General features: G+C 44.0%; 1 protein-coding gene across 3 annotated transcripts in view; it reads left to right on the forward strand.

The window, feature by feature from the left end:
- Window positions 1-26,219, forward strand: part of TTYH3 (tweety family member 3) — an 80,065-nt gene that overhangs the window by 39,063 nt on the left and 14,783 nt on the right. For all 3 annotated transcript variants that reach the window (XM_076351396.1, XM_076351395.1, XM_076351397.1), the window contains exons 2-11: window positions 1,289-1,458; window positions 9,200-9,311; window positions 9,936-10,156; window positions 10,951-11,046; window positions 13,614-13,686; window positions 14,030-14,105; window positions 21,850-21,905; window positions 23,206-23,298; window positions 23,419-23,511; window positions 24,260-24,396. In XM_076351396.1, the coding sequence (XP_076207511.1) occupies window positions 1,289-1,458; window positions 9,200-9,311; window positions 9,936-10,156; window positions 10,951-11,046; window positions 13,614-13,686; window positions 14,030-14,105; window positions 21,850-21,905; window positions 23,206-23,298; window positions 23,419-23,511; window positions 24,260-24,396 (1,127 nt within the window). The remainder of the gene's footprint in view (window positions 1-1,288; window positions 1,459-9,199; window positions 9,312-9,935; window positions 10,157-10,950; window positions 11,047-13,613; window positions 13,687-14,029; window positions 14,106-21,849; window positions 21,906-23,205; window positions 23,299-23,418; window positions 23,512-24,259; window positions 24,397-26,219) is intronic.

Below are 26,219 nucleotides of genomic sequence, written 5' to 3' on the forward strand. Positions count from 1 at the left end.
GTGTCTCGTATGGTTTGCCAGGATAATAACTCAGCAGGGAGTACCTATGGAGCAGAGCAGAAGAAAAGCCTACGAAGAGCAAGTTACTACCAGACCCTGTTAGAAAAGGTCACCAGTTTTGTTGAGAATCTCACTTCAATTGCAGTATTCTTTGTTTTATTTCTTTGACCCAGGAGGAAGTTATTGTTTCAATCAGGAGGAAGCGTATAAATGTTCTTTAAGGAATTTCTGCATGGGAAGGAAAAGAGATACTGATTTAAAAAACCCAAACCTTTGTTTTAGGTTTGCTGATGCAGGTCCACGTCTGCCTTCCCGATATCGGGGCAGCAGTAGGTGACTTAGGCCCTTTCCAGATATTTAAGTCATTTCTAATAAGTTGGCATTTGTCACCTTTACCAAGGGTTTATCCAAAAAAGCTTATGAATAAAATATCATCCTTTTACTTGATTCATTCATGTGGGAAAGCGTGGCTGGATTTGGTGTTAGAGTGGATTTTAAATTTTTTTTTTTCCATTTTATTTAACAAAATTGTTTTGCATTTTTTGGTTTCACCCAGGATTTTCTGAATAAAAAGAAATTGGAATGGAATTAAACACTCATTGCTTCCCTTTCTTCCCAGGAACATCTGACTAGAAATAGGTATAACACAATTCAGCTTGTGACGGCTTCAAGCCAGTGTGTCTGTAGCATCCACGTTTGTTGTACCTATATATGTGGATGGTATATGGAGGGGTTTAGCATTTATTCTAGGTCTGTCTTGAACAGAAGCATTGCATGGGGATTCATTTTTTTTTTAAATCAATCTCACGCATGTATAATAAATTCCACCCCCTTTCAAACCCACTCATGCACTTGGATTTCTAATGAATAAGCCTGCATATTTATTCATGAAGATTAAAGAACTGTACAGATAGAGGCAGCTGGCTGAACTATTTTTTTTAGGGTTTTTTTTCCTTTAAATCTGCTGATTGCTGATCAGGAGTAAAGAGGAAACCCTCTCTGATTCACTTAGGCTGTTTGCAGACTGGGACAGACAAAATGGCTCAGCTGTTTATTGCTTAGGTACAGATGTGGTTTCATTGAGTGGGATGCAGAGAGGGGAGAAAGCGGGGCTAAAAACCTCCTGTTTATATTTTAAAAATATACAAAAACCACAAAACAACTTGTTTTCAAGGTAGGCCTTCAGCACTGTCTTATTGCAGAGCCCTCAAACACCTGGGCCCTGATTCACATCCCCCGCTACGGCCGTGCTGTGGTCAGATGTGACGCGTGTCTCTGTTTTCCACAGGCCCTGTTGCTGTTGGGTGGCATCGCTCTTTCCTGCCTCGCTCTGGACCTGCTCTTTCTCTTGTTCTACTCGTTTTGGCTGTGTTGCCGCCATCGGAAGAGCGAAGAACATCTAAATGCTGACTGCTGCTGTACGGCGTGGTGCGTCATCATCGCAACCCTGGTGTGCAGGTACGGTCGATGCCTGAAAGGGATCTTCCCTGTTATTTGGGGTGGTGTATCCTGTGTGTGCATTTTCATACTTGGTACGCTGTGTCTGTAGTTAGTTGGCAGTAATCCCTCCTTCCACTTGGTATATGTATGTTTCAAATATCTGTAATGTATTTTCTTCCTTTCTACCACTTGCTGAACTGCCTAATGGTTTGAGCAATGTGAAAAGGAATAGCTGATGTCCTGCTCTTTGATACTTTGCAAGTGGTAAATCAAGGACACTGTGTCCTCGGGAGCTTATCGCTTAAATAGAATGGATACAGTTGAAATATTTACTAAGTCTAGACGGAGATTTCTTAGAATCTGGTGTCCAAAAAGAATGACTACGTGGGAGAGTAGATTAGGAAGAAAGAGGCACAGATGATTCTTTTGGGTTTGGAAGTATTGGTATTTGACTGGAGTGGACATTTAGATTTTGCAGCCTGTGTAAGACACTGCCGCATTTCATTATCTGTACTAATGTGCCATCTCCAAGGTTTGCTAGTAATGGTGCTAGTGTCAGCAATGTTTCGTGTTATGACTGAGCAACAGAAGTTTTTGGAGGTGAGGTGAAAAGAAGGGTTTCTGAAAAACAAGAAAAACTAAGTAACTAGCGGAGAACATGTGCAGAAAAAGTTAAAAGGAGAGAATTTACATTTTGTTTGTTTTCTGGGTTGGGGTTTTTTTTTTTGTAAGTCAACACAGATGAGGATCCCATTTCCTACAAAGTTAATGATGGGGCATCTGAAAGCAGGTACATGTTTGCAAACTTCTGGAAGGAGCCTTCAACTTAGTTTGTTTTGACCTGGGCAGAATGAATACTCTGAGCTCTATGGACGTGTGCCCTGAGATTGAGCACTGTGTTTCTTGCTGATTCCAGGCATCATCTGCCCTTGCCCAAGACTCCAGGTGGTCTTAGTTGCCCCTCTGCAGAGCTGGCAGGTCTGGGAGCAGTCCCCTATTCAGAAAGGAGATAACAATGAGATGATTGTGTTTTGCAGTGTCTTGTGGTTCGCTTTTTGTATTAACCTGCTAATAGGTGGTGGATCTGGTATGTGATCTTTTTAGAATCATAGAATCATAGACTAGTTTGGGTTGGAAGGGACCTCTAAAGGTCATCTAGTCCAACCCCCCTGCCGTGGGCAGGGACATCTTCAACTAGATCAGGTTGCTCAGAGCCCCGTCCAACCTGACCTGGAATGTTTCCAGGGATGGGGCATCCACCACCTCTCTGGGCAACCTGTGCCAGTGTTTCACCATCCTCAGCATAAAACATTTCTTCCTTATATCTAGTCTAAATCTACCCCCCTTTAGTTTAAAGCCATTTTGGAGGTGAGCATGTTCCTTGAAGGCCAGGCTTAGCTGTTCAAGGGCTAGGTTGTGCTACTAATGCATTTGTGTGTTTGCTCTTTCAAGGCACATACTTAAGAGAATAGAAAACCCCTGAAGTACTGGAACAAACATGGCAGAGCAGACATTATGTTGTGAGTTTAGCAGCTGGGGATGGATTTACCTGTAGAGACAAGGGCTCAGTGTTGAGGAGGAGAGCTAGTGCACCAGCCAATATTGCCGTCTTTGCAGGGAGCTCTTCTGTGCTTTGCTGACTGCAAATAGGTGCCTGGAATGGAAAGGCAAACCAGAGAACAACTTGCAAAGAAGAAATCTCAGCCTCATTCACCTTTCTTTTTAGTGATCTCAAGAGCTTCAGCTGCATCCATTCTAATCCACTGAAAGTGCTGTGGTCCTAACCCTTTCTTACAGAAGCTCTAGCTGATGCTATTTATAGTTGTGCTGCTGCTACAGGCTCTTGTAAGCTATTGTTATGCAGCATGTGTGTCCAAGACAGCTGCTGCAGAGTGTGGTAGTTGTGTTTGTTTTTAACTGTAGAAAGGGTGAGAAGGAGGTATTCTGCATGTCTCCCAGAGCGTGCGTGACACAACTTAAAGTTGGAAGTTCAGCATATAAATTCTGGTAAACTTGATGCGACTCCTAGTCAAGTCTGCAAGCTGGAAAACTGCTTAGGCTTCCTCAAAATCTGAACCATTGGTTCTCATCCTTGGTGTACCATTTGTTTTTGCAAGTATTAAATGCAGGAGTATCCTTAAAACTAAGATTCTACCAGAATCTACAGTGATATTGGATGAATATTTTTCTTGACTTCTTTTAAATTTCCACTGTGAAGTTCACGCGCTTGAGCGATAGCAGGTTGGTACCATCCGTGGCGAGTGAAGGTGCTGTCCAAGTGCTGCTGCTCTCCTGCAAAGCCGAGATCGGTTTTCTGCCCCTCTTAGAGCAGCTGGATGCGACAGTGCATAGAACCGGTGCCTCTTGGCACTCTCTGCTCAGCGTCTGGCTGGGAATGCAGATATGGCTTCTGACAAGCAAGGAATCTAATCTGTGCTAGCAGCAAGTCCCAGTTAGATACCAACAGCTAAAGATTAGTCCACTGGATATATCCTATCCTAGCTGTGCGTTACATGTAACAGAAGTGCCAGACTGGCAGATGCTGTTACATTTCAGAGTGATGGGGAATAAGGCTATTCTGAATGTCTGTCTGACAGTAGGCTGACCTGGGAGGCAGTTTGCACCATGGTACGCAAGGGGAAAGAAGTAGCTTGGATGCTGAAGCAGCGAGATGTTCCAAACAGCAGCTGGTCTGGTCTGTCCGAGTACCATGAAGTGGACTATTGTCTTCCTAGTTGAGAACTAGTTAACTCTGGTTAAGTCCAGCCGTGCCTATTAGATGCTTATCTAGGTAGTACTTAATCCCAGAGGGCTGTTTGTACTGTGAATCCTGCTGAGTACTATGGATCACTGTTTCCTAATGACTCGATGTTTCCTGCTGAGCAAAAGGGAGATGCTGAGCCAGCAGGAAGGCATAACTGGTTAGCAGGAGCTCTCCAACAAAATGTCTCTCTAATGAGTCTTTCCAGTTGCTCTAGCCACAAAGCTGCAGGAATGATTTGCGTAGATTATTCCTTGAATACTTAGATCATTTCTAGCCCTTACCGATTTTGATCAGTTTCTGTGTATGGGGAGTTGTTTTATAAATCATCTCATCCACCAGTTAGGTGACCCTAACTCTTCCAGAAGGGAGCTCAGCTCCGAAGGTGGGTAGGAAACTTCATGGAGAGGATACCTGAAAGAAATTGGTACAAATAGATGGTGAAAACTTGCTTTCTCAAGTGCCAGTAATAGCGCTTTCCCTTGGTGCGAAAGTGCAAGGTGGTAATTAGACAGACAAATTAACATTCCTCCTGAGAACATGAAGTCTAAAAAGGGTTCTCCTTATGAAGTTCCTGTAATTAAAGATGACTTGGTGTAGTTAGATTATTCATTTCTAAGGATGTGATGTGAATGGCTAGTGTTCATCTTTTCAGACTGGTGACTGGGTACCCAGAGGGGTTTTCACTGTGAGTGCGTGGGTACTACAACAGGAGAATCTATCCACCAGAAGGCATTTGTATGTTCTATGTATCAGATAAACACTCTGCTGTTCATGTATACCTTGCATAATCCAGAAAATGTTATTTTGCAGGTTGCATTGCAAGCTAATTTGGAATTACACTTGATTTTTCTTTTCTGGTTCTTTATCAGGGGATGTCCTAAGCCCATGTGACTCTTGCATACAGACAGCAGGAAAGCTGTTGTCCAGACTTGAATTTCTTGAGTCTTGCTGAAAAGTGATACTGAAGTGTGTGTACGCAACCTGTGGTACCTTACATCATACTGTTGTATCTGTAGGAGTACACAGAAAGCATGGCGTGCTGCTTTTCTGTCTCATGTCATATAACTCTTTGAAGAGCTGGTATAGCGTACTGTCTCTCTCTGGTGTGTTTCTGTGGGTGAGCACCGGTCACGATAATGTTAATCTCAGGAGTGCAGTGTTTTCTTGACTTAAACATAAGTGGGTTTCCTAAAACTTACCAAAATGACTGAGTAGCCAAGTGGCTTTTTAAATGCAGTATTGAACAGCAGGAGCAACTTTTTAAATGGCCTGTAAGAGCTTGGTAGATTTAGTTAGTTAGTTAGTTAGATTTTTATTCAAAAATATTAGTGGGAAGGAAGGCAAGGGAGAGGTGGGGTTAGTGGAAGCGACAGGAGACTGACAGAGGTAAGTTTGGGAGGAAGAACTGAGGATGGGATGGTGTGGATTCAGGAGGAGAGAGGTGTGCGTGTGCGCGCTAGGGAGGGGAGTGCGACAGAAGCAAGAATAGCAGAAGTGGAGATGACTTTTCTATAGAAGCATTGAAAATGCGTTGGAGTATCTTCCAGAGGGTGCTAGGGTGGAAAAGAGCTGTGTCATTGAGGAATGCTGTTCTTCTATCCACACTGCGTGACAGAAACGCAGGCTTCCCCATTGGGCAATGGTTTTGTCATCCTGTACCGGTAGATGGATCTGCTGTGTCTTAGGCTGCTGAGCACCCCGAGGTTTGTGCAAGAAGCCATGTGATTTATCCTGACCTCAAGGACGTACGCTGTTGGGTTAAGAGGAGTTGATCTATTTTTACTTTAAAAGAATGCACTTAAATAGAAGGAGCCCCTCTGTTTCCCTTTAATAAAATAAAAAGTAGTTAAAAACTAGTGCAAATCCCTAAATCTGCTTTAAACAATAGCAACTTATACCAGTGTGTGTAGGCAGGGATTTGAAACAACTGTTGGATTTAGATGAAGCCAAATGCAAACAGAAAACTAAACAGCAGTGGTTCTCTCCTCTTGCCCCACTGGCAGTTCCCCCGCTGCCTGCCCTTCAGCTCTGCCCCCTCCTCAGTCACAGCGTGGGTCCGGGCAGCTGTCCCCAGCCTGGGCTTCTGGCCTTCGGGGATGGTTTCCTTCCCTCTCTAGCAGGATAGAAGGGGGAACTGCCACAAAACTGTACAAGCTTGCTCCTAGGAGAAGGAATGGCTGTGTAAGTGGCTCTTGCTAGCACAGGGTGTGAATGCAGAGCTGGCTTTTGCTGGGCAGTAATGGAATAATTAATGCTTTATGTGTAGTTTCCAATGAATGTGTGATATGCATGTCTAGAGGAATTGTTCCTTGAATTAAATGGCTTTTATCCCAGTTCCTGTTGCTCTAGTGTTTTCTCTCAGGAGCAGTGACTGTGCCTAGAGGGTTAAGGGCAGCTGAAGCTGTGGTTCATGCAGGGCTGGGTAGGAAGCCTACGAGGATGGCTGCTGGGCTGGTTCTGCCTCAAATAGAGTGATGAGTTTCAAGTCACTTGCCTGTAGTTGCTAGCGCTTCATAAATGGTACCTTTGAGTAAACTGGCTAATATACCTAGCTGTGCTGCATCCTTAAGGACAAGATGACTGCTGCTACTTCAGAGTGCTGTTTCTGAGTCTTTTCCACCAAAACAGTGCTACTGTGCTGGGAATACTGAGAGCCAAGCCGCAGGTTTTGGGCACTTACCAAGCCTTTGCTGAAAGAATAGGCTTCTAGTAGCTGTAACAGGCTGAATAAAAATCGCTCACCAATTAAAGGGGTCAGATATGCATATTGAATGTCAAGAATGTTCTGGAATTTATTTGGTGTCTATAGTAGAAAGAACTGTTTAAGTTTTCTGCTGCTCAGGAGAGTGAAAGGGTCTGTCTGAATTTGTTTGCTCTGATAAGACAAGGGGAAATTTAAGCCAGAGGTTTGTAATTGCCGCAATGGGATGCTGAGTTGCCTTGTCCTGGGCATAGTTCTAGGTCTGTAATCTCTCTAGTTCAGGGGGAGGGGTGCGTGTGTGTCTTTTTTTATCCCCTCCACCCCTGTGCATCCTAGACATGTGTTATCAAGCTTTGGTAATAGCTGCAACCAGGGAGGAATGCAGAGGGCTTTTCTCTCTTTAATTATCAGCATCATTTGCATTAGGAAAGCGTTTGAGGAATGGTGTTCATGAAGAAAGAGGCTGGTTTCTTGTATTAACACTAAATATTAAGAGTTACATACCTGCTGCCTCTCTGTGTGTGTATAATGTAGGCTGCCTACTGTCCCTGGAAAACTCTTCAGCTGAGGCTTTTATGGGCCAAGCTCTCTATAATTTATGGAGATTCAATTGTTGGAAAAAGCATGAGGATGATACAGATTTTCATAGTGGATCCTCTTCCAGTGCATGATCTTTGCTTCCATTTCTTGTATGTATGAGGAGAAAGTAGAAATGCAACCAGGTGAACTACATTGTTCTGCTCACTCTTTCTGAAGTGGATGAGCCCAGGAAAGGAGGGACGGATGCTGTCTTCCTGCAGGAGGGGAGCAAGAGCAGAAACAGTCGTTTGGGCTGCAGATTGATGCGGGTGCCAGAGCAAATCTGTGCAAGGGTCTGTTATCTAGACAAAGCCCACTCTGGCCTGCCTGCTTGGGTTCATTTCCCAGCCGGGTGGTGATGGTGGTGAAGAATGCCTAACGTCCTTTAGTGACCCTTCCTGTTAAACAAAGGCGCTACGCTTACTTGTTCTGAGAGCTGTTGTTTGGCTTGTTTCCTTCCTCTTTTATTCCTCCTTCAAACCAACTCTGTGAGGGCAGTGCTGTAACCCAAGCACAAAGTTGTTGTGAAGACACTAAATGTTTCATCCAGAATAACTTTAGATTTACACCGAAACCACCACCGCCTTCCTTTCTACTACCACAAACACAACCTTGGTGTCTTGAGAACCTTCCCAGAAAAGATCCTGGGTGCTCTGAAGCTAAATATGACATGAGAATAGGAAATTGGTATCTTGGTAATGTTTGTTTGCCCTGAGTTTAGTTGTGTGACCCCTTCACAAGTTCTTTCCTCCTCCATTATTAGGAAAAAATGGGCTTGGGAAGAACAACTGTGAGTTCTGCAGCAATGTCTTAATAGAAGAGGTATTGCAGACTTGCATGAGATAATATCCCGGTTGCAACTCATTTATAGGATCTTCCTCCTTTAAGTGAGGCTTAAGCTAATATGGTTTACTTCATAATTGGGGCAGACTGATACGTGTGGACAGTTATGGCAAATCGGCTGATAGGTGGTAATTTGCTAAGCAGCTGGAGTTGAATTGTGTCTGCAAGCTTGAAATTCGCTTGCTTTAAAAATAAATAAGCCTTTTGTCCCAGTAAGTTATTAAGCCTTCCTTCCCAGTACTCTAAAGCAGTGCGACACAAATGCTACTAATGGGAAGATAAATCAAGATAGATGATGTTCATAGATATTTCACAGTGTAGAGAAGAGGGCAGGGATAATAGATCTAGAGGAACCACCACCGTGGGCAAGTAGTCAATGCAAGCTCTTTGTGTCCTGCTTTTAAAAAATGTAACAAAACAATCTGTTATTTCACATCCAGAGAAGGCATGCGTCTCCTGACATAGCAACGGTAGCTCTTGTGGGAGCTGCTGGAGAGCCGCTTGGCTGGCTGGATTTCTGGTTGCCCATGGCTAGATCTGAACTCTCTAACAGTTCTCTAATAGATTTTCATTATTGTACCATAAATGAAGGATACATATTGAGAAGGGATGGTGTTCCGCTGTTCATCATATGGATACTATACAGAGAATTGCCCGTGTTTTCCACACAGCCACCAAATGTTTACAGGTGAATTTTTTTAGTGGTTGCTGAGGAGCACGACTACCCCAGCTACCCTTTGTGGAGGCACACGGCTTCCCTTTCTGTGGAAAGTGCTGATGTGACTATGAAGGGTGCTGTAGCGGTAAGCCGTGCGTTATATAGCTTGCCTTTTAGCTTTAACTCTACCCTTTCTTGCTTTCTTTCTCTGCAGTGCTGGAATTGCTGTTGGCTTCTATGGGAATGGAGAGACCAGTGATGGCATTCACCGGCTGACGTACTCGCTACGCCATGCAAACCGCACTGTGGCAGGTGTCCAAGACCGGGTAGGCACTAGGGAGACACGTTAGCAAATGGGGAGTGTGGGAATGAGCAGACTTGCTCAGCACCTCTTCTCTTGAATGTGGCTTGTGCCTGTATCTCTTCCTCTTTTTTGTTAGTCTCTGGGCTTGGAGATGTGCTAAAATTTCCATTAATGGAGTAGTGCTTTCTTCAGCTTTTCTAAAAATACCAAAGCAAACACAGCTTGTTAAATGAAGTCTTCTCTTTTCTAGGTTTAAAAACAGCTTCTGATCAGCTCTCTTCCACACCCGGAAGAGGAGGCAGGCCAAAGCAGACAAGTCTCTTAGTAAAATGTATCAATTTAGTACAATCAGTTGTTGCTGTGCTACCTCTAATTTCATGGCATCATTCTGCAACCCTGATGGCTGCAAAATGTGTACATGTGTTAAAGGCTCAGCTGGGATGCCATCACTGGACTACTTGCAAAGTATCTACTTTATAGATGCTTATAAGTTGCTTTTGAAGGGTAAGCATTCTGAGCCTCTTAAGACAGAGAACTGGTAATCTGGAAGCTGTCCGTAACTTGCTAGTAAGGATGAATCCTCTTTTACTTCCTTGACTTCCTGTCCTTTAATTATTTTTATTTTTTTTTCTTTGCCATACTATAGGTACTAGATACCGCAGTGGCCCTGAACCAAACAGTGGAACCGAACTTGCTCATCCTGGAGGAGATGTTCACAAAGCAGACAGACTACCTGCATGTTATCCAGAAACTGCAAGGTCTCTTGGATGATCTGGTCAGGCAAACAACCGAGATCCCCTTTTGGAAGAATGAAGAGCTGTCTCTGGAGGAGCTGGCAATTCAGATTGACCTCTATGACTGGTACAGGTGTGTAGCATGCTGTAGTGTAGTGGCTGTAGCATCTGGTTTGGCCTGTTTTGCAGCAGTGATGTGCATGTTCTGGGTGGCTGAGCCAAAGGCTGTATATATTACTGCAGGTGTTCATGGTGCATCCAGCGGATTTGTTTCTTATGGCAAAATTGCATTCAGTTTAAATCAAAATGCATGGCAACAACTTTTTTCTTAACTATGTTTACCACCAGCTGAAGGGAAACTTATTCTCAATGTACAAAGTCTGTAGCTTGTGTTCTAACACTGGGGAAGAAAACAGCTACAGAGATAGCTACTCTTGTGTCCTAATAAGTGCATTGTAGTTGTGTGACACATTAACTAAATAGAGTGGAAAACTGAACTAGTTCCATACGTTAACACAATACTCTAACATTCCTTTTTATTAAACTTCTTCAATAAAAGACCGCATCCAATGTATTCCACAAAAGAAAACCTCTGTCCACACATGTGGAATAACTGAAGCATTTTCTAACAAATGTCTAGGAAGTTCAAGAAGCTGCAAAGCCTGTTCTTCACGTGATGGTGTCCAGCTGTGTTCTCAACAACTGTGTATTCTGTGCATGTTGTGTAAATGCTTTTACCTGCCTCGACTCCAGACCCAGCAAATATCCAGAGCTCTCTGGAGATTAATCATTAGTGGTGGCTTTTACTTGAAGAAAAGAAGGGTTACGTTTTTCCCACGAGTCACACTAGCTTCTTGATCTGTGCCTTTTATACACCAGTTTTCCTTTGCAGACTATGTGTTGGATTTGGTTTTTTTTTTGCCACAGGTGGCTGGGATACCTGGGCCTGCTCCTGTTCCATGTCCTGATTTGTTTGCTGGTGCTCTTTGGGCTCATTAGAAACTCCAGGGCCATTCTTATGGGGTAAGTCCCGACCCAGGCGCAGTGCATAAAGGAAGGTCAGCTGAATGCAAGTGCCTGCTAGTTTAAACCTCTAGACTCTTGTCAGTCGATTTCAAGGAATTCTGAGACTGAACAGCTTAAATTTGCCTCTCGATATAGAGAGACTTTGTAGAGTGTAGCTCTGTGGATAGGATTAGGGCTACATGAGGGATGTTCACAGGAAGGTTCTTGAGCTATAAAATGCAATGGTACTGGTGTCCGTTGCTTTTGCATCAAAGACAAGGAACTCCATCTGGGCGGTCTGCCTTTCACTGGGTAGCGTTACTAGCCTCTGTTTGCTGGGAGAGAGTAATGTGAACATCCTCCCTTAAATTTACAGGCTTTAAAAAAATCTCCCTTTAATTCTCTACAGTTATGAAGGCATTTGTTAATCAATTATAAGCATTGCATGTGTCTACACAACCTGGTAGCATGCCTTTTGTGTCACGATCTGCTCTTGTTTACCTTTGGCTGTCACACCTGAAGAAATGTTAAACTGAGAACAAACAATGGTTTGTACAGTTATGAGGAGGAGTCTTGTTGCCATGGTACTGCAATATTAATGCATGTCTATTTCTAAAAACCACTGCAAATGCTGCCATGCTCAGGCCCCATTACAAGAAAAAAAATGTTCCTCTCCCTTTCCTGTAGTTTGGTTTAGCTTGGCATATTTGGCAAAGATACCGGTATCATAAGCACAGTGACAGTTTGACAACTGACATGGCCAAGAGTTTATCCTGGTACATGGTGATGCCATTAATAATTGGAATGCATATTCAGATTTATTATTTGCCAGATGACTTCATACCTGGCAGGTTATACAGACAAAAGTCCAAGTGTGTGCACAGATGGTAAACCCAGGGTTTAAATTAGAATCTCATTCCCTGAAGTTCATATTAAGGCATTCCCCAAAGGGAGCACATGGCATAAAGAAGCAAGTGTATCACAGCCAAGCAAGATGGTGAAATGCCAGTTTTAGTCTTTTAGCCAAGCAATCAGTTACTGACCCAGTCATCTTCATTTAAAGTAAAACAACAAATGTGTCTTATTGAACTGATTACTATGCTCAGCTAGAGGCACCAAGCAATGTTGTCCTTATGTCATAAAACCACAGAACCTTGCTGATCCATGGCCGATAATTTTTGCATCTATTTGGAAAAAGCATAATAAAGTCTTCAGCCATCTTATTCCAGAGTGCCGCACAGAGGTCGGTCTGGTGAAGCTCCATTACTTCTGCAAGATGAGCCACAGATCCATTCAGAGAATGGGGATTACTCAGGATTAAAATAAGTTGGCAAACTGAGGGAGGGATTTTTTTTTTTTTTTAATTGTAGGCCCACAGGCTTATTTTTTTTTTAAAGCTCTAGTCTTCAATGAGACAAATGTAGCAGAAAAGAGGTATGTCCCTTCCTCAGAGATGCTTGGAGTAGGTTTGAATAAAGAATATCTTGGTTATGAACAGGTTTTTCTTTTGTTTTCTTCAAGGGGTGGGCGGGAGGAACGTACTTGTGTTCAAAGCCTGAAGGAAAAAGCATCCCCGAGAGAGCAAGCCGGTGTCCCTTTACTTTGAAGACAGGGATACATAAAACAAAACTGCTCATTAGTCTGCATCCCCATACCTGAGGGACTTGAGGAGCACTTTTGCCTACATATCTCTAGTACTCATACTGACAGCAAAGGTGAAGAGCTAATGTGCTGGCTGGGGAAGTGCAAAAGCCTTTTCCACCGGTGTGTGCTAGCTGAATGTCACTGAGACCACTGCTCTGTCATCCCTCTGCCTTGTGTCCGCTTGATAGCGGACACTTCCCACTATTTCTGTCGGTAATGAGCTCCAGCTATCAGAACAAAACTTCGAAATCTGTGCAGAGGTGGCCTCGCATGGCAGTGGTAGGCACCTAAACTGTTGCTCTGAACTGTTTGCCTGCAGGTGACTGTCTCTCCTGGGGCTATGTGGGATGCTTAGGTGCTGTTCAGATGCACGCAGCTTGGAACCAAAGTCAGGTGTCCTAACAGGGGCTGATGTTCCCTCCCACCGTCTGTAGCCATGCAGTGCTTACACCTGACAACCTGATTTATTCTAGAAATAGGAGGGATTTGTCCAATTTTGGTTCAGTATGTTTTGTGGGGTTTTTTTGATACAGCATATTTTTTCTTTGAATATCTTTGGACTGGGAAAGTAAAGTCCAGAATGGGAATAGTTGAAGTGATGGGATTGTAGTTATCCATCTCTCAATCTGCCTTCCCTACAGCCACCCCTTTGTCTTTGTGCCTTTGGCTTCCCTGCTAGAAGCAGGGTAAGACTTTGCTTCCACCCTCTTCTTCCTTCCCCTGCAGCCCCAGGGCCAGGTAACGTGTGAACCAACTGCTGGACGTAAACTTCTCCGGTTGCTGCTGTCCATGACATATAAAATGGGTTGGTTTATCTTAAGATATAGCGGTTGATAATTTCTTGGGTTTGGTAATTGCTTTGCACTCCAAATAACACATCTTGTGAAAGGATCTGCTTGAAATGAGAGTTTCTACATCTGCCATCTGTCTGTCTCCCACAGGGTGTGCTTGCTTGGGGTGTTTGCCCTGATTGTCAGCTGGGGATCCTTGGGTCTGGAGCTGGCTGTCGCTGTGGTAAGTGGCTCTGATCCAGGTCCCATTCACCCTTTGCTGCAGGTTTATCAGACACAAGATTAATGTTACGCTGTGCCTGTTTTATAGCGCATCTTGTTCTAAGTAGCTGTCCTAGGAATTTGCATCTATGAAAAGTACAGAGCTCCTCCTTCCTCCGTGGTGTGGCACGCTAGCTAGTACTGCTGCGGTTGTGTAAAGCAGCGCTAGTGGGGATGACGATGAGAGACTTCAGCATCTGAAACACCCCTATAGTAGAGGGTTCCCTGATGTTAACCTGGCTCAACTGCTCTTTGATATGGTGTTCTTTGATATTCCTTTTCCTTTTTGTCTTTCATCTATCTAGGGCTCCAGTGACTTCTGTATTAACCCCGATGCTTATATCTCCAAAGTGGTTGAAGAGAATGCAGTGCTCAGTGCTGGTAAGTGCTGGGACTGGCTTTGGCACGGGGTACTGTGGCTCCAGCTGTCACACAGGAGCATGGCAGTGGCTGAGAATTTAAGACAGAACAGGGGAGCTTGCATACAGTGGGAAAAGCATATGTGTGTGGAGGTCTGGAAAACCAATGTTCTTCCCAAAGAAGCATTTATACTCCAGTCAGAAGTGCACATGTACACTTTTTTTTTGTCAGAAGAGCCTTCAGGTGGAAATAAGTGATAAGATGGAACAACAGAAGTCCCTGGATTACTTTGCTTTAAACGTAGCACTCTTGAATCTTGTTCTCCTCTCTAAGTGACAGAACAGTGGCAATAGCAGTGTGCAGTTTGAGCTTGTCATTTTTTTAAACCTTGCTCTTGGGTCTGTACTCCTGAATCCAGAATACTTATTTTTATATCTGTTATCAGCAAATATATATAATTTTTTCTCTTAAAGGTGGCTATAAATTAGGAGTCCCTTTAAAGCTAATTTAAAGGGCAAATGTATGGAAACAGCCACAAAGAGAAGTATGAATTTCCCTTTCTATTATAAATGCAGTATTTTGACTGCTTTGTTTACCCTGTTCCATTTAAAGCAATTTGCCTGCATCACACTGGCATCCAGCTGAAGCACTGATGGATTTGGGGTTTGTTGCTCCTAATTTAGACTGAAGTGGTTGGTGAGATGAGGGGTGCCTCCAGTTTGGACCTCCGGGGGGGCAAAAGCGGTTCAGAACTGTGGCTTAACAAAAAAGTGGTTGGGTGCCTGCCAGCAGAGATACCACAAGTGCTAAAAAGGAAAAGTATTTTTCAGGACTGAGTTTGCTGCTTAGGTAACAAAGTTAACTTTTCTTTTCTCCTACCTTCTCTCCCCCAATAGTTCCTCTGTATAGTTCTGTGTATGATAAAACACAAATAAGCAATGACACTGATTTGCAAGAAGAGTCACTTGTGTTTTTCCTGGTTCTTATTTAGCAGAACCAGAGAATCTTTGCCTTGTGCACAGAAGGTCTAGTGTATGGCCATGCGCTTAGCCAAATGCTGCCCCTTACTGTGCAACTGATAGGGAATTAGGTATGTAGCTATGGCTGAGGATGCAGGGATTGGAAGCAATAAGAAATGTTTATGTCTGGAGGCAGAACGTGGTATAAAAGAGTAGGTACAGGTTGATATTACCACCCTACAGCTTATTTTTGGAATGCCTTATTTATTGATTTCCCGGGAAGGAGAGGATAGAGCCAGGCAGCTCAATACAGAAGAGTCTTTGTAACGAAGAAATGCAATAAGGGAAGAGAATGAGTGTTTAACACGACACAAGATGAAAATCCTCTCTTGGCTGTGAAGGTGATGAAGATGTGGCTTTAGGTACCAAGCTAGCCTCCTAGTTGTTCAAGGAGGCAAATGGGTCAGTGGGGCCAAGGGGAAATATCTGATGCTAATGCCAGCTGTGCTTGTAATAATTTGGCAACCCAAATCAGCTCTGGAGCATGTTTGGTAACAGTTAGGTCAACCCTGGGAAATTGAAGAAATGCCCCTTTGTGCTACTTCTCCATTTCAGTTGCCCTTGTCTGCTTGGCCTCTGCAGTTTTTCATTAATCAGTATCATTCATTTGGACGCTAACGGTGAGCGCAGGACTGACATTCCCGTCCCTCCTCCTGCTTCCCCCGGCAGGGACAGTCAGCTCCCCCGGGTGAAATCAGGCTCTGTTCTGGCAGCACTGTGAGTTATAACAGTTGTTAAGGCTCCATAAATAACAGTGAATGGGTCTAAGTGAAATGCTGAAGAGGAGGAAGAGCAGGTGTTGTCACAGGCTTGAGTTGGAAGGGTGGCCCCTTCCGTGGGTTGCTGGTGTGTCAGCTCCCTGCTGTTAGGCAGCCGTTGAGCGTTCGTGAGCGCCTTTTCTGTTTTTCAGAAGGAAATCAGTCTAACTTCTGAGCCTCCCATCGCACTAGGCAGCTGGTTGGGATATGATCGAATGTTCTGCCTTCCCATGTGGATTTTCACTGCTGTGTCATAGTTTATGATCAGGAAGCTACAGAAATAGCTCTTGGTCCCCGATGTTGGGACCGTCCTGTGCACCTGAGCAGGAAGGAAAATCACAGCACGAGGACTGCAGTGTGGCACTGCTCAATGAAACTTTAATCCCAATAATGGCTCCTTAGAAACATCTTTAAAAGTCTGAAATAAGTGTTGGTATCCCTTAATATGCTTGGCTGTAACTTGCAGCAGCTGCTTTGTGATCAGTTGAGCCATTTATACAAGAGCATCGAGCTTGAGGAGACAGGCGTAGGCAGCTAGGAGCCAGCACCGATGCTGTTCTTTTGGAGGAAGCTGCCCTGTTTGAAGGCTCCCAGTTCTCGTGCACGGACTCTTCACACTCTCTGGTTTGCTGCCTCTGCTTTGTGGGTGATGCTCTCCGACGTTAACAGCAATATAGACAGATAAGGCAGAAACACTTTAAGATTGCTCCAGCTAGTTTCACCAGAGTGTATCCGACCGTGGATTTTTCAGTTCAGAAAAGAGATGACTAAGAGAGGGTGTGAATGGATGGAGGGCTTCAGGTAGTCCATGGAAGAAGAATCCTTTGGGAGTTACCATATATGTAGGAATCACATTTACCTTGGGAATCACTTGAGCTGAAGTTGGGCTGAGAGGGCACTTGCGTTTTCAGTCTTGCCTAGGTGTCTGCTTTTGCCCAGTGCTGGGGTACGGCATACCGGGCTAGGTGCTGCCATCTACTTTTAAGGATATAAGAACCAACAAGATATCTTAAGCAGCTTTGTAGCGCTGGGTCAGTTTTTCCCTTTAATCACTACTTCTAGGTGTTTTTAAATATAATGTGTTGTAATATTCCCAGCTCTATGCTCTGACATTCAGACTAGGACTGAGTCATCTAGGTTTGCGTATTTGCAATGCTTTTTTTTGGTGGTGGTTATAGCAGTTTTCACAGAAAAATAACCGTGTTGGATACTGGACAACTAATATGTTAATATTCCTGTTTGTGTATTAATTGCTGTTTGCAAATCTAAATAGAATTAATGGAGCTGAGAATAATCTGATTAAGTGCATTATTATTGTCATGTTTTTAGCTGGAGAGGAGATGTCCTTGTTTTGTAGATAAAATGCGCTGCATTAAAAAAAGGAGGGGGGAATGGGGGGCAAAGAGCCTTAATGCAGGTTTCCTGGAGAAGGAGAGACTTAAATCATTTTGCAGAAGAGGCTGATATATGTGCCTAACTCGCCCAGTATTCATTAATTGAGATAAAGCCAATGGAGTTGAACAGTGACTGCATAATCGGCTCCTGCTGCTAGTAAAAAGACTTGGTGCAGCCAAGATGTTTATTTTCAAAGCAGGAGGCCATCTTCTAGTCTCATTCTTTTTCATTGATAGCATGTTGTTATCAGATGACTTATTGCATAAAATTAAATAAAAAGGCACAATCTGTCTAAACAACAGGAAGAGCTTTCTCCAGATTCTCTTACTAGAAATCTGCATGGTGAACAGCCACTCGCTTCATCTGAAGGAACTGTAAACCTCAGGGGATGGATAATGGAGCCTTTTACCTCCGGCCCAGCCAAGCTGGTCAGGCTGGATGCTGAGACTTAGCTGCTCAGATATAAGCAGCAAGCGTTCTTGTCGCGTGCAGCCTCCTAATTGGCCTCTCACTGATTCACTCTCATCTTGGAAGCCTAAAGCTGAATTAATTGGGGGACTGACACCACCACCACCTCCCTTTCCTCTCTAGAAGTAAAGTCAGGACAAAACCTCATGTGGGGCACGTGGTGATTGCACAGTTATTACTTGGGCTCAGCGGGCACTGCAGAAGAGTTTGCCCAAAGAAGCGCTCTTGAGAATCCTGCTGAGCTGATGTCGGTGTTGAGAAGCTGTGTTTTGCTGTGTGGTTTTGTTGGACTCCTGATTAGCAGAAAGCTTTGAGAGGAGGGCATGTGGGATGGCTACGAGCTCTTTGCTGAAGGTTCGCGATGACTGATTTCACCAGTACAAGAGTAGCTTATATGAGAGAAATATAAATGTTATGCAGATACTTCCCTTTGCTGTCAGACTGTTGCCTTAGGGAAACAAAACTCCTGGTGGAGAACATGTTACCTGGGCAAGAAAATCTGGCCAGAAGAGTCGTCTTCCTTTGACATCACAGGCGATACACTTCAACTTTCTCTGATGATTGAACCCACAGAGACAGTCTCATCTGGGTGTGTATGTAAAATGCAAGCTGTTTAGAGAATGCTCAAGTAGAGATGAAGGAGGGCTGTTCTAGGTGTGGGGATTTTTTTTTTTTTTTTAACTGGGATCTTTTTTTCCTGATCGCTCTTTACCCTACCAGACCTTCTTGCTGCCTTTTGGCGAGTGCACAATGCCATTTTTGCATTTCAGCTGGGCTTTGAAGTGAATGGAGTAAGTCTCCATGGTTGCAGAAGCAATAAGTAGTTCTAGCAGCTGAAGCTGTCTTTAGTAGGCAGTTCTACTTTCCTTTCTAGGAAAAACAGACTTTGCAAAAATAAAACATTTTGGGTAGTTCCCTTTCTTGCCTTCTGCTCCCACACTGCCTGTGCACCAAGAGAGTAGGTCAGGAGGATTGCTGCTAGCAACAGCAGCTGCAAATGTGACCCTGCCTAACCCTTCTCCTATAAACTAGATGGCCTAAAGGCTGGCTTCAAAAATCAGATCCAAGCTTCAGGAATTTTCCTTGAGAGGAAAATGCATCGGAAGGGTAATTATAGAAAGAAATTGCCTGGAGCTGTTAGCAGAGTGCAAATGATGGGTTAGTATAGCTGTTTTTTGAACAGAAATTTGAGATTTGGTGTTGTACAGGATAGCCTCCACCAGGTTTAAAACTGGTGAAGGTGCCTCCTGCTCTTTCCTCTTTCCCAGCCTGGCGGTATGGAGGCAGGGGTCATGCTCCTCTTAATTCCCAGGCTTTGCAGCACAGAATCGCTTTAACGCAGCTTCGCTGCCTATTGTAGCTTTAGCTTTAAAGCACCACGGCTATTAGCACACTGGGTTCAGTGCAGAGGAAGGCTGCTCCTGCTGGCTTTGCCATTTTGGAAAGCACATTTTATGTTCAGTGTCACACTTGTCAGCTGCAAAGCCAGCGCTACCACAGGGAAGCCTTGTTGATCCTGCCTTCCAGGGTGAAGCAAGGGAAGCATTTATTTCACTGTACTGCCTTTCGCTTCACTTGTAACCAGCAATCTTTATCCTGGGCTTACAAGCTGCAAACTATGATGATATCAGGAACTCTCATCTGTAATCTGCCCACCAGGGATGATCCAGAAGGCCCTGAAGAAACATTTCTAGAGCTATGTATTAGCAGTATGTCATGCAACTTAATGCACCTACAAAGGCGATGCAAACTTGATACCACTGTGGGAGCTTAAGAGAAACTTAGTGGTTTGTTGGTTTAAAATAAATATGTGACAAGATCACAACTCCTTTAGGTCACTGTGTGTGATGCTGTGGATTGCTGTTGCTATGCTGTTCTCTCAGCTGCGGGTGCATTTTCATCCATTTTTCCGTAGCCATTGAGTGTGATTTATGAGCCTGGGAGGAGCAGTCCTTTCCCTGGCTCAGTACTTGTGGGCAGTCATTTTTGCGGTCTGCCCAAAGTGAGGCACACAAAGCAGTTCTTGCTGCCCTCCTATCTGCCCAGATTTTGCTAATTGCTGTTTAGAGGCTTGGCTGGGGAGATGTAAGTCATCCCAGAGAAAGAGTTGGTGGGGGGGAGATGGAGCAGCTGGCAGAAGCTGCCCCAGAGTAGGCTAATGAATTATAAATAACAGCTGTCAGGTTGCATTGCCAGTGTGCAGGAGCTGACGGTCTGTGTTGTACCACTTGGTCTCCAGTGTGTTGGCTTGCTGAAAGGTGCATTCAATATTTATGGGAAGTGTGGCAGAGTCAGGATACAGTCAGGTCTGCTTCCTTCACAGGTTCGCTCGCCTGTGGTTGTGCGTTTTACCGATTTCTGAGTTGGGACTGATTAGAATACCTTTGCAGTCTGGAATATGCATTAGTGAAAGTCACAGACAGAAGATTAAAAGGAATGGCGAAAAGGATGCTAGTGGGGAGGGAAATGCAGAGCGTATGTGTGTTTTGGGGCTTTTGTTGTCTTTACCGAGCCAATTTCACCCTTGATTTTGCTGAGCTGATGCACTACCATTTGTCTGAAGAGGAACTGTAAATGCCTGAGAAATAATCTAAAGGTATTTGGATGATCAAGTCTTTCAGAGCTCTCTCCCTTGATAGCGTTACTGAGAATGGTAGGGGAAAGCCTGACATTTGTAACTTGTGCGTGCTGGCAGTTGGTGTAGTGTTATGGAGGGCTCATGATAGCACCAGGCTGCTTTCATACACATCTGAATAAGGAGAAATAAAACTGTCTTCAAGCCTGGAAATGGGTGATGCTGCTAGCAGAGCACTGTAACAGTCTTATCTGGAAGTTTACAAGCACATCTTTGCAGTACTGCGATTACTGATAGAGCTACTCAGTATTAAGACTAACTTTTGGGATGCTACCAGCAAATGATCTGAGGTCCCTTGAACAGATAACATGTTGCTGGTATCCTAATACATGGTAGGAGCTTTCTTTCCTGATCAAGTCTGCTGTATTGACTCAATACCAAAAGTAACTTTTTTTTGTGTAAGTCAAAAGAAGGATGCAAAACAAATGACATACACTCTTTTAGTTAAAGTCTAATTAAAACATCCAATTAAAATCTAATTGCGTGCAAGCGACATCCATCAGAAAACAGACTACTATTTACTTGTTCATCCCTAGTACATGTCAGAAAGACAAAACTTGTTGTTTTCTATCCATTTCCTCGCTTGCTTTCAAAATGCAACCATTTTTAGGAACTATTACTGAAAGTTATGATTTTCTTGATTGAAGAGGGCTTTCTTATGTTCTTCTACAGAACACTGCCTAAAACCAGTCTCTCCTTGAATGTGATAGAAGAATCCCCAGTTGTGAAGAGGTCTCTTTCTTTTTTTTTTTTTTTTTCTTTTTTAAAACACTTGAACTTGTTCACTTAGGAAGCGGTACATTCAGCTTTGTGTAGTAGCATAGGGATGTTTAGTTGCACTGTCTTTGGCCCAACGGTGTGCTTCCACAGGTATTTTTGATAGCAGCCTGTATTTATATCACCACTACTACATCTCCTGTGCTAATGTTTTGTGGCTGGTGAACTGAACTGGCTGCAAGTTGAGTTGTCTCTTTGCTGTGTGCCCTAGGCAGCAGTCTCTAAAGCTGGTTGCTTCCAGCAACCATAGAATGGTATTCTGAGACTTGGAAGCTGCAGAAATTAAACATCCAGTTGGACGACATCTAGGCTAAGGTCTTGTCTTATGGTTATACTGCGGATAGTGCTGACTTCTGAATAAAACTTTTTTGATGGTTCACCTAACTATATAAGTGGGGCAGCCCTGTGCCTTTCACCGTTCAAAAATAAAAAAAAAAAAACCAAAACACCCCACCCACCCCACCCCCCCACCCCCACCCCCCATGAAAACAACCAAATCCTTGTTTTCTCCCCAAAGGCAGGTTACATCCCTTTCTCTAGTGCCATCCATGCACTGTAATCCTACACGGAGACAGGGAAATATTTCCATTTATATTGCATTTTCATTTTGTGTATTACTTTCAGAACTTTACACCTCCCTTGCGGCAGTCATAAAATACTGCAAAGCTGGAACAATGTATCTAGCATGACTTTCTTTTCTTTTGTCTTTGTAGATACTCTCCGCTATTACATTACCTGTAGTGCTGGATACCCCAACCCTTTCCAGCAGGTGAGTGTAAGCATCCTAGCTCCCTTCGCCCCTTCTCGGCATCCTGCAGGGTATAGGTTAAAGGCTTTTGAGGCCAGCATGCAGCAAGCTGCAAGGTGTTAGCTTTAGAGCACTCCACCTGTTGGTAAAGCTTTGGTAGCTACTTCCCAGCTGTGCAAGAGGTGGCACTGTGATTTAGTGAGCAGCTTTTTCCACCTTCGTCGCTACCTGTGTAGCTTCAGGTCCAGGATGCCCTCTTAGAGGGGCCCATGTGTGATGTGGTGAGGACCATGGCTTTGTTTGTGGTACCTCCGTTTACATGGCACTCTTCTAAGGGCAGCAGCGTGGAGACAGAGCACCCACAATTAATGCCAGGGTGGGAAACTACATACTTCCTGCTTTGAATCTCTTCTCGCAGGTTCTTTTCGGTTAAACGGTGGCAACACTCCACTCCCAAAACGCAGCCACTTCTGTGGGTGAGGGAGTGATTCTCACATACGCCTCTTAAATCCCTTGGATGTTGAAGGGTCTGTATCCTGAAGTATAAATGTGAGTCATTATTCTTTTGTGTGGGGGCTGAGGAACGGCACCTGGGCCCATCCCAAACTTTGTCTTCTGTATCAGAGGCCAGAATGAACCCACTCCACCCACTGTTTGGCAGACACCAGCTGCTTCACCATTTATATTTAGGATTTTTTAAGTCTTGTCTTCCTCTGTTTTAAAGGGTGGGGTAAGAACACTTCAAGCTGTGGTATGATGCACCGTTGCCATCTGTTGCGTTTCTGGTTGCTCAGTATACTCTCTGACATGCTATTGCATGTGAAATTCCCATGGGATGCTTTAATGGGATGTGAAGGCTGCACCCCAATACAAACAACATCTAGTGTTAACTTAAGTCTTTCTCAGCCATCTGATTTAGTAGAAAAATCCAGCTGTGGTCTGCAGTGAGAACATGAGTGCTTTGTGTTTTTTCTTGCTCCTTTCCATCTGTCCTGGAGCCGGCCCCAGCTGTGTATATGGTTTTTGTGTGTGTGTGTGTGTGTGTATTTTGTTTGGGTGTTTTTTTTCTTTCTTTTGGTTCTTCCCTTCCCCTCTTCTTTCTGTCTGTACTTCTTCCAGGTTGGTAAAAGTCAAACTTAACCCTATCGCAGCTGTACCCATGTCAGTTGAGACATCCTTAACTTGTACCACTCAGTTGTACAGATGATTGTACAGATGATGCTTCAGTGTTTGGGAACAGGATTTAAGTCTTCTTTCCCAGGAGTTCTGTTGGTTCATGTGGCCTGAATTGCTAAAACATTGTGTGTTTTGTGTTGAGCAGAAGCTGTCGGGAAGTCATAAGGCTCTGGTGGAAATGCAGGATGATGTTATGGAACTCATGAGGTCAGCAAGCAGAGAGTACCCCACCTCCAAGGTAACTCTCCTCAAGTTTGCTCTCCCTGTGCTTTCTGGCTTCCTTTACCCTTGTACCAAGCCCAAGATCAGCTCCTGCTAAGCCATTTCCTTGCCGTAATTGCTAGCTTGTTGCTTACAGGAGTATCTTACTCGGATCCAGGAGGTTTTAAATTCAACAGAGATCAACTTGCAGCAACTGACGGCTTTAGTAGACTGTCGGAGTCTGCATTTGGTGAGTACTCAGTAACTGGGCTTGAGCTAAGAAAGAACAAAGGGGGTGTAGAGCCTGTAGTATACTGATTATTTTGGAGTTTCAAATCTCTGGTGTGCCAAACAGTTTACAACAGCTTTTACTGATTGACTCCAGCAGAAAGGAGAATGGGAATTTGGATCAAGTTAGCTTTCTGTTTAAAGATCAACATAGGAAACTAGATAATATGCCTTTATACATCTACAAGCTGCAGCCCTAAGGTTTCAGGGGCCTTCAGGTTTTTTTTTTCTATAGCACATAGCTTGTTACCTTTCCTGTGGAGTGGAATGCCTTATAGTTGCAGTATAGCATGGCCTAACTGTTGCCCTAGCTGCATCTCTGAAGGCAGAGAAACAGATAGTCCATGCTTGTGTTCTTGGGCAATGGGACATAGTGAGGGAGCTGAGAGGCTTAATGAAAAATATGGTATCTTGAGTTTGGTGGATAAGTTTGTCTTGGCTTTTTTCTTTTTTTTTTCTTTTAAACTTGTATTGTGTGGGGTTGAAAATATTCCCATGTCTGAGTTAGGCTTTATGAGGGGAAATAAGGGTAAAGGTCAGTTATGAAAAACACTTAGGATCCCCAAAATGAAAATTGAAGTATGCTCTGGAAAAGGGACTACAATCTTGTAAGTTGTTTCAGAGAACGTAGTCCAGGGGAAGGGCTTTTGAATTAGAGCTCAATGTTAACTCTCTAGTGATCAGGAAACTGTGCTCATTTCTCTCTCCAGGATTACGTCCAGGCTTTGACGGGCTTTTGCTATGATGGAGTGGAAGGCCTCATCTACCTGGTTCTCTTCTCCTTTGTCACAGCCCTCATGTTCAGTTCTATTGTGTGCAGCGTCCCACACACTTGGCAGCAAAAGAGGTATAGAGAGGATTTAGATCCTGTAGCGTTGTAGAGTTCTTTCCTAATGAAGACTGGCTATTGGATTTGTGCCCATGAGCATATGGAGCTCTTTCCCATGTAATCCCAGGAGTGTGAGGGATGAGGCTTTATAAGCACAGGTCCAACAAAAAAAAAAAACCTATTGGCTTTTGCTCTGGCTGTGGTTAATATTTACATCTGAACCTTATTGCACTGGGATACTACGTGTGCAGAGTATTCAGTACACTGTAGGACTATGAGTCAATTCAGAGATTAATGATTATAGCTGTAGAGAGAGGCAGTGCTTGAACTATGTGCCATCGCTGTAAAGTACCTATTCTCTTGCATTGCTTTGAGGCATTTGTTCAAGTATAGGGAAGAGAATTGGAATGAGAGGCAGTTCACACTTGCCTTTCTTGGCTTTGCTGATGCTGGGGCGACTGACTTGGATAGCTAATAGAAACCGGGAACTGTCTTGCTGGCAATAGCATGGGCAGATGAGATACTTGCAAACTGGTGGCAATCATCTAACAGCAGAGTTGTTTGGAACTAGTGTTAATGATGGTAACCAGGCTGACCAGTAAGTCTTGAGCAAACCTTTGCTTCACTGACTGGCTGCTGCACCACATGCAGCTATTAAAATAGCTTTGAGTTTTCTGTTCTTGCAGAAGAGCAGTAGACTGTGCAGCAAGTTCTTTTCTGTGGTCCTGAAACATGATTTTTGTGGTCTAAGCCTAGGCTCAAGGTTCAAAGTAAAATAGAACATCCTGAACAATACCAGGAAGCCAGAGCCCTCCAGGCCTGCAGTGCCCACAGAGAAAGCCTTGGGAAATGCGTCAGAATAGCACTTAAGAAAATGGCTGGTTTCCTTACCTCTTCCACATGCAGCTGCAGAGGCGTTATCAAGAAGAGAATGGTAGTCTGCCCATTTGAAGGAGAAAGGTTTACACAGTGTTACCTCTTGTGCTGCCTTCCAGGTAGGCTGCTGCCTGCCCTGCCAGCCCCAGCAGGCTCGGGCTGCTGCTGTGAACTGAAGGATTCCCTCTTGCATTCCCCGGAGCACCATTTCTTCTGCCTCCCTCCGGGAGGTGGAGGATATCATACTTATTGCAGACTGCCATTCCCTGAATAAATCTTCAGTGCCACCTTGTGGTACAGAAGCTGTGATGTGTGGGACGTTCTAGCGGTGTCCATGCTGTCTACCCCAGCAACGAAGAGCTTCCTGTGGAACCTTTTTACTAGCTCCGTCAAGCGTCGCTAATATGTATTTCAAACCTTGATGCTTCATCCCATAATTAGGGAGATAAAATAGCAGTGTATATTATATAGGAGGGACAAGAGAATACTATGGGAAGGGGGGAAGGAACCAGCTGGCAAACAGCTCTGCTCTGCATTAAAATTGATTTAAAATCCTGGCATTTTTGAGAGAATAAAGCCTTTGGACGCAAATGTTGCAACTTAGTCTCTGTAAAGACTTCTGAGATTTTGCTAGAAGCTGAAGCAGACCCTTTGTAACCAGAATGGGAATTCAAAGAAGTCTACAGAGACTTATCCTTAAAAGCTCTTTGGACATGGCTGCAAGAAATGGAAAGACACAGATTGCAGTTTTGAAGGATGCTTTCTGTGGGGTGCATGGCACTATATCCCCACTGCCTCTCTCTCTTTTTTTTTTTATTTTTTTATTTTTTTAAGTGCTGTGTATTTCAGGATGTGTGTCCATCCTTTGGTTGTATGACTGGGCAGTTGCAGAACTGTGCTGTCTGCCAAGCCCTGAGAGAAGACCGTAGGGAGACTGTAGGGGATCACGCAGTGTAAAAGTCCAG

Source organism: Aptenodytes patagonicus, chromosome 13 (genome assembly GCF_965638725.1).
Source record: "Aptenodytes patagonicus chromosome 13, bAptPat1.pri.cur, whole genome shotgun sequence".
NCBI lineage: Eukaryota > Metazoa > Chordata > Aves > Sphenisciformes > Spheniscidae > Aptenodytes > Aptenodytes patagonicus.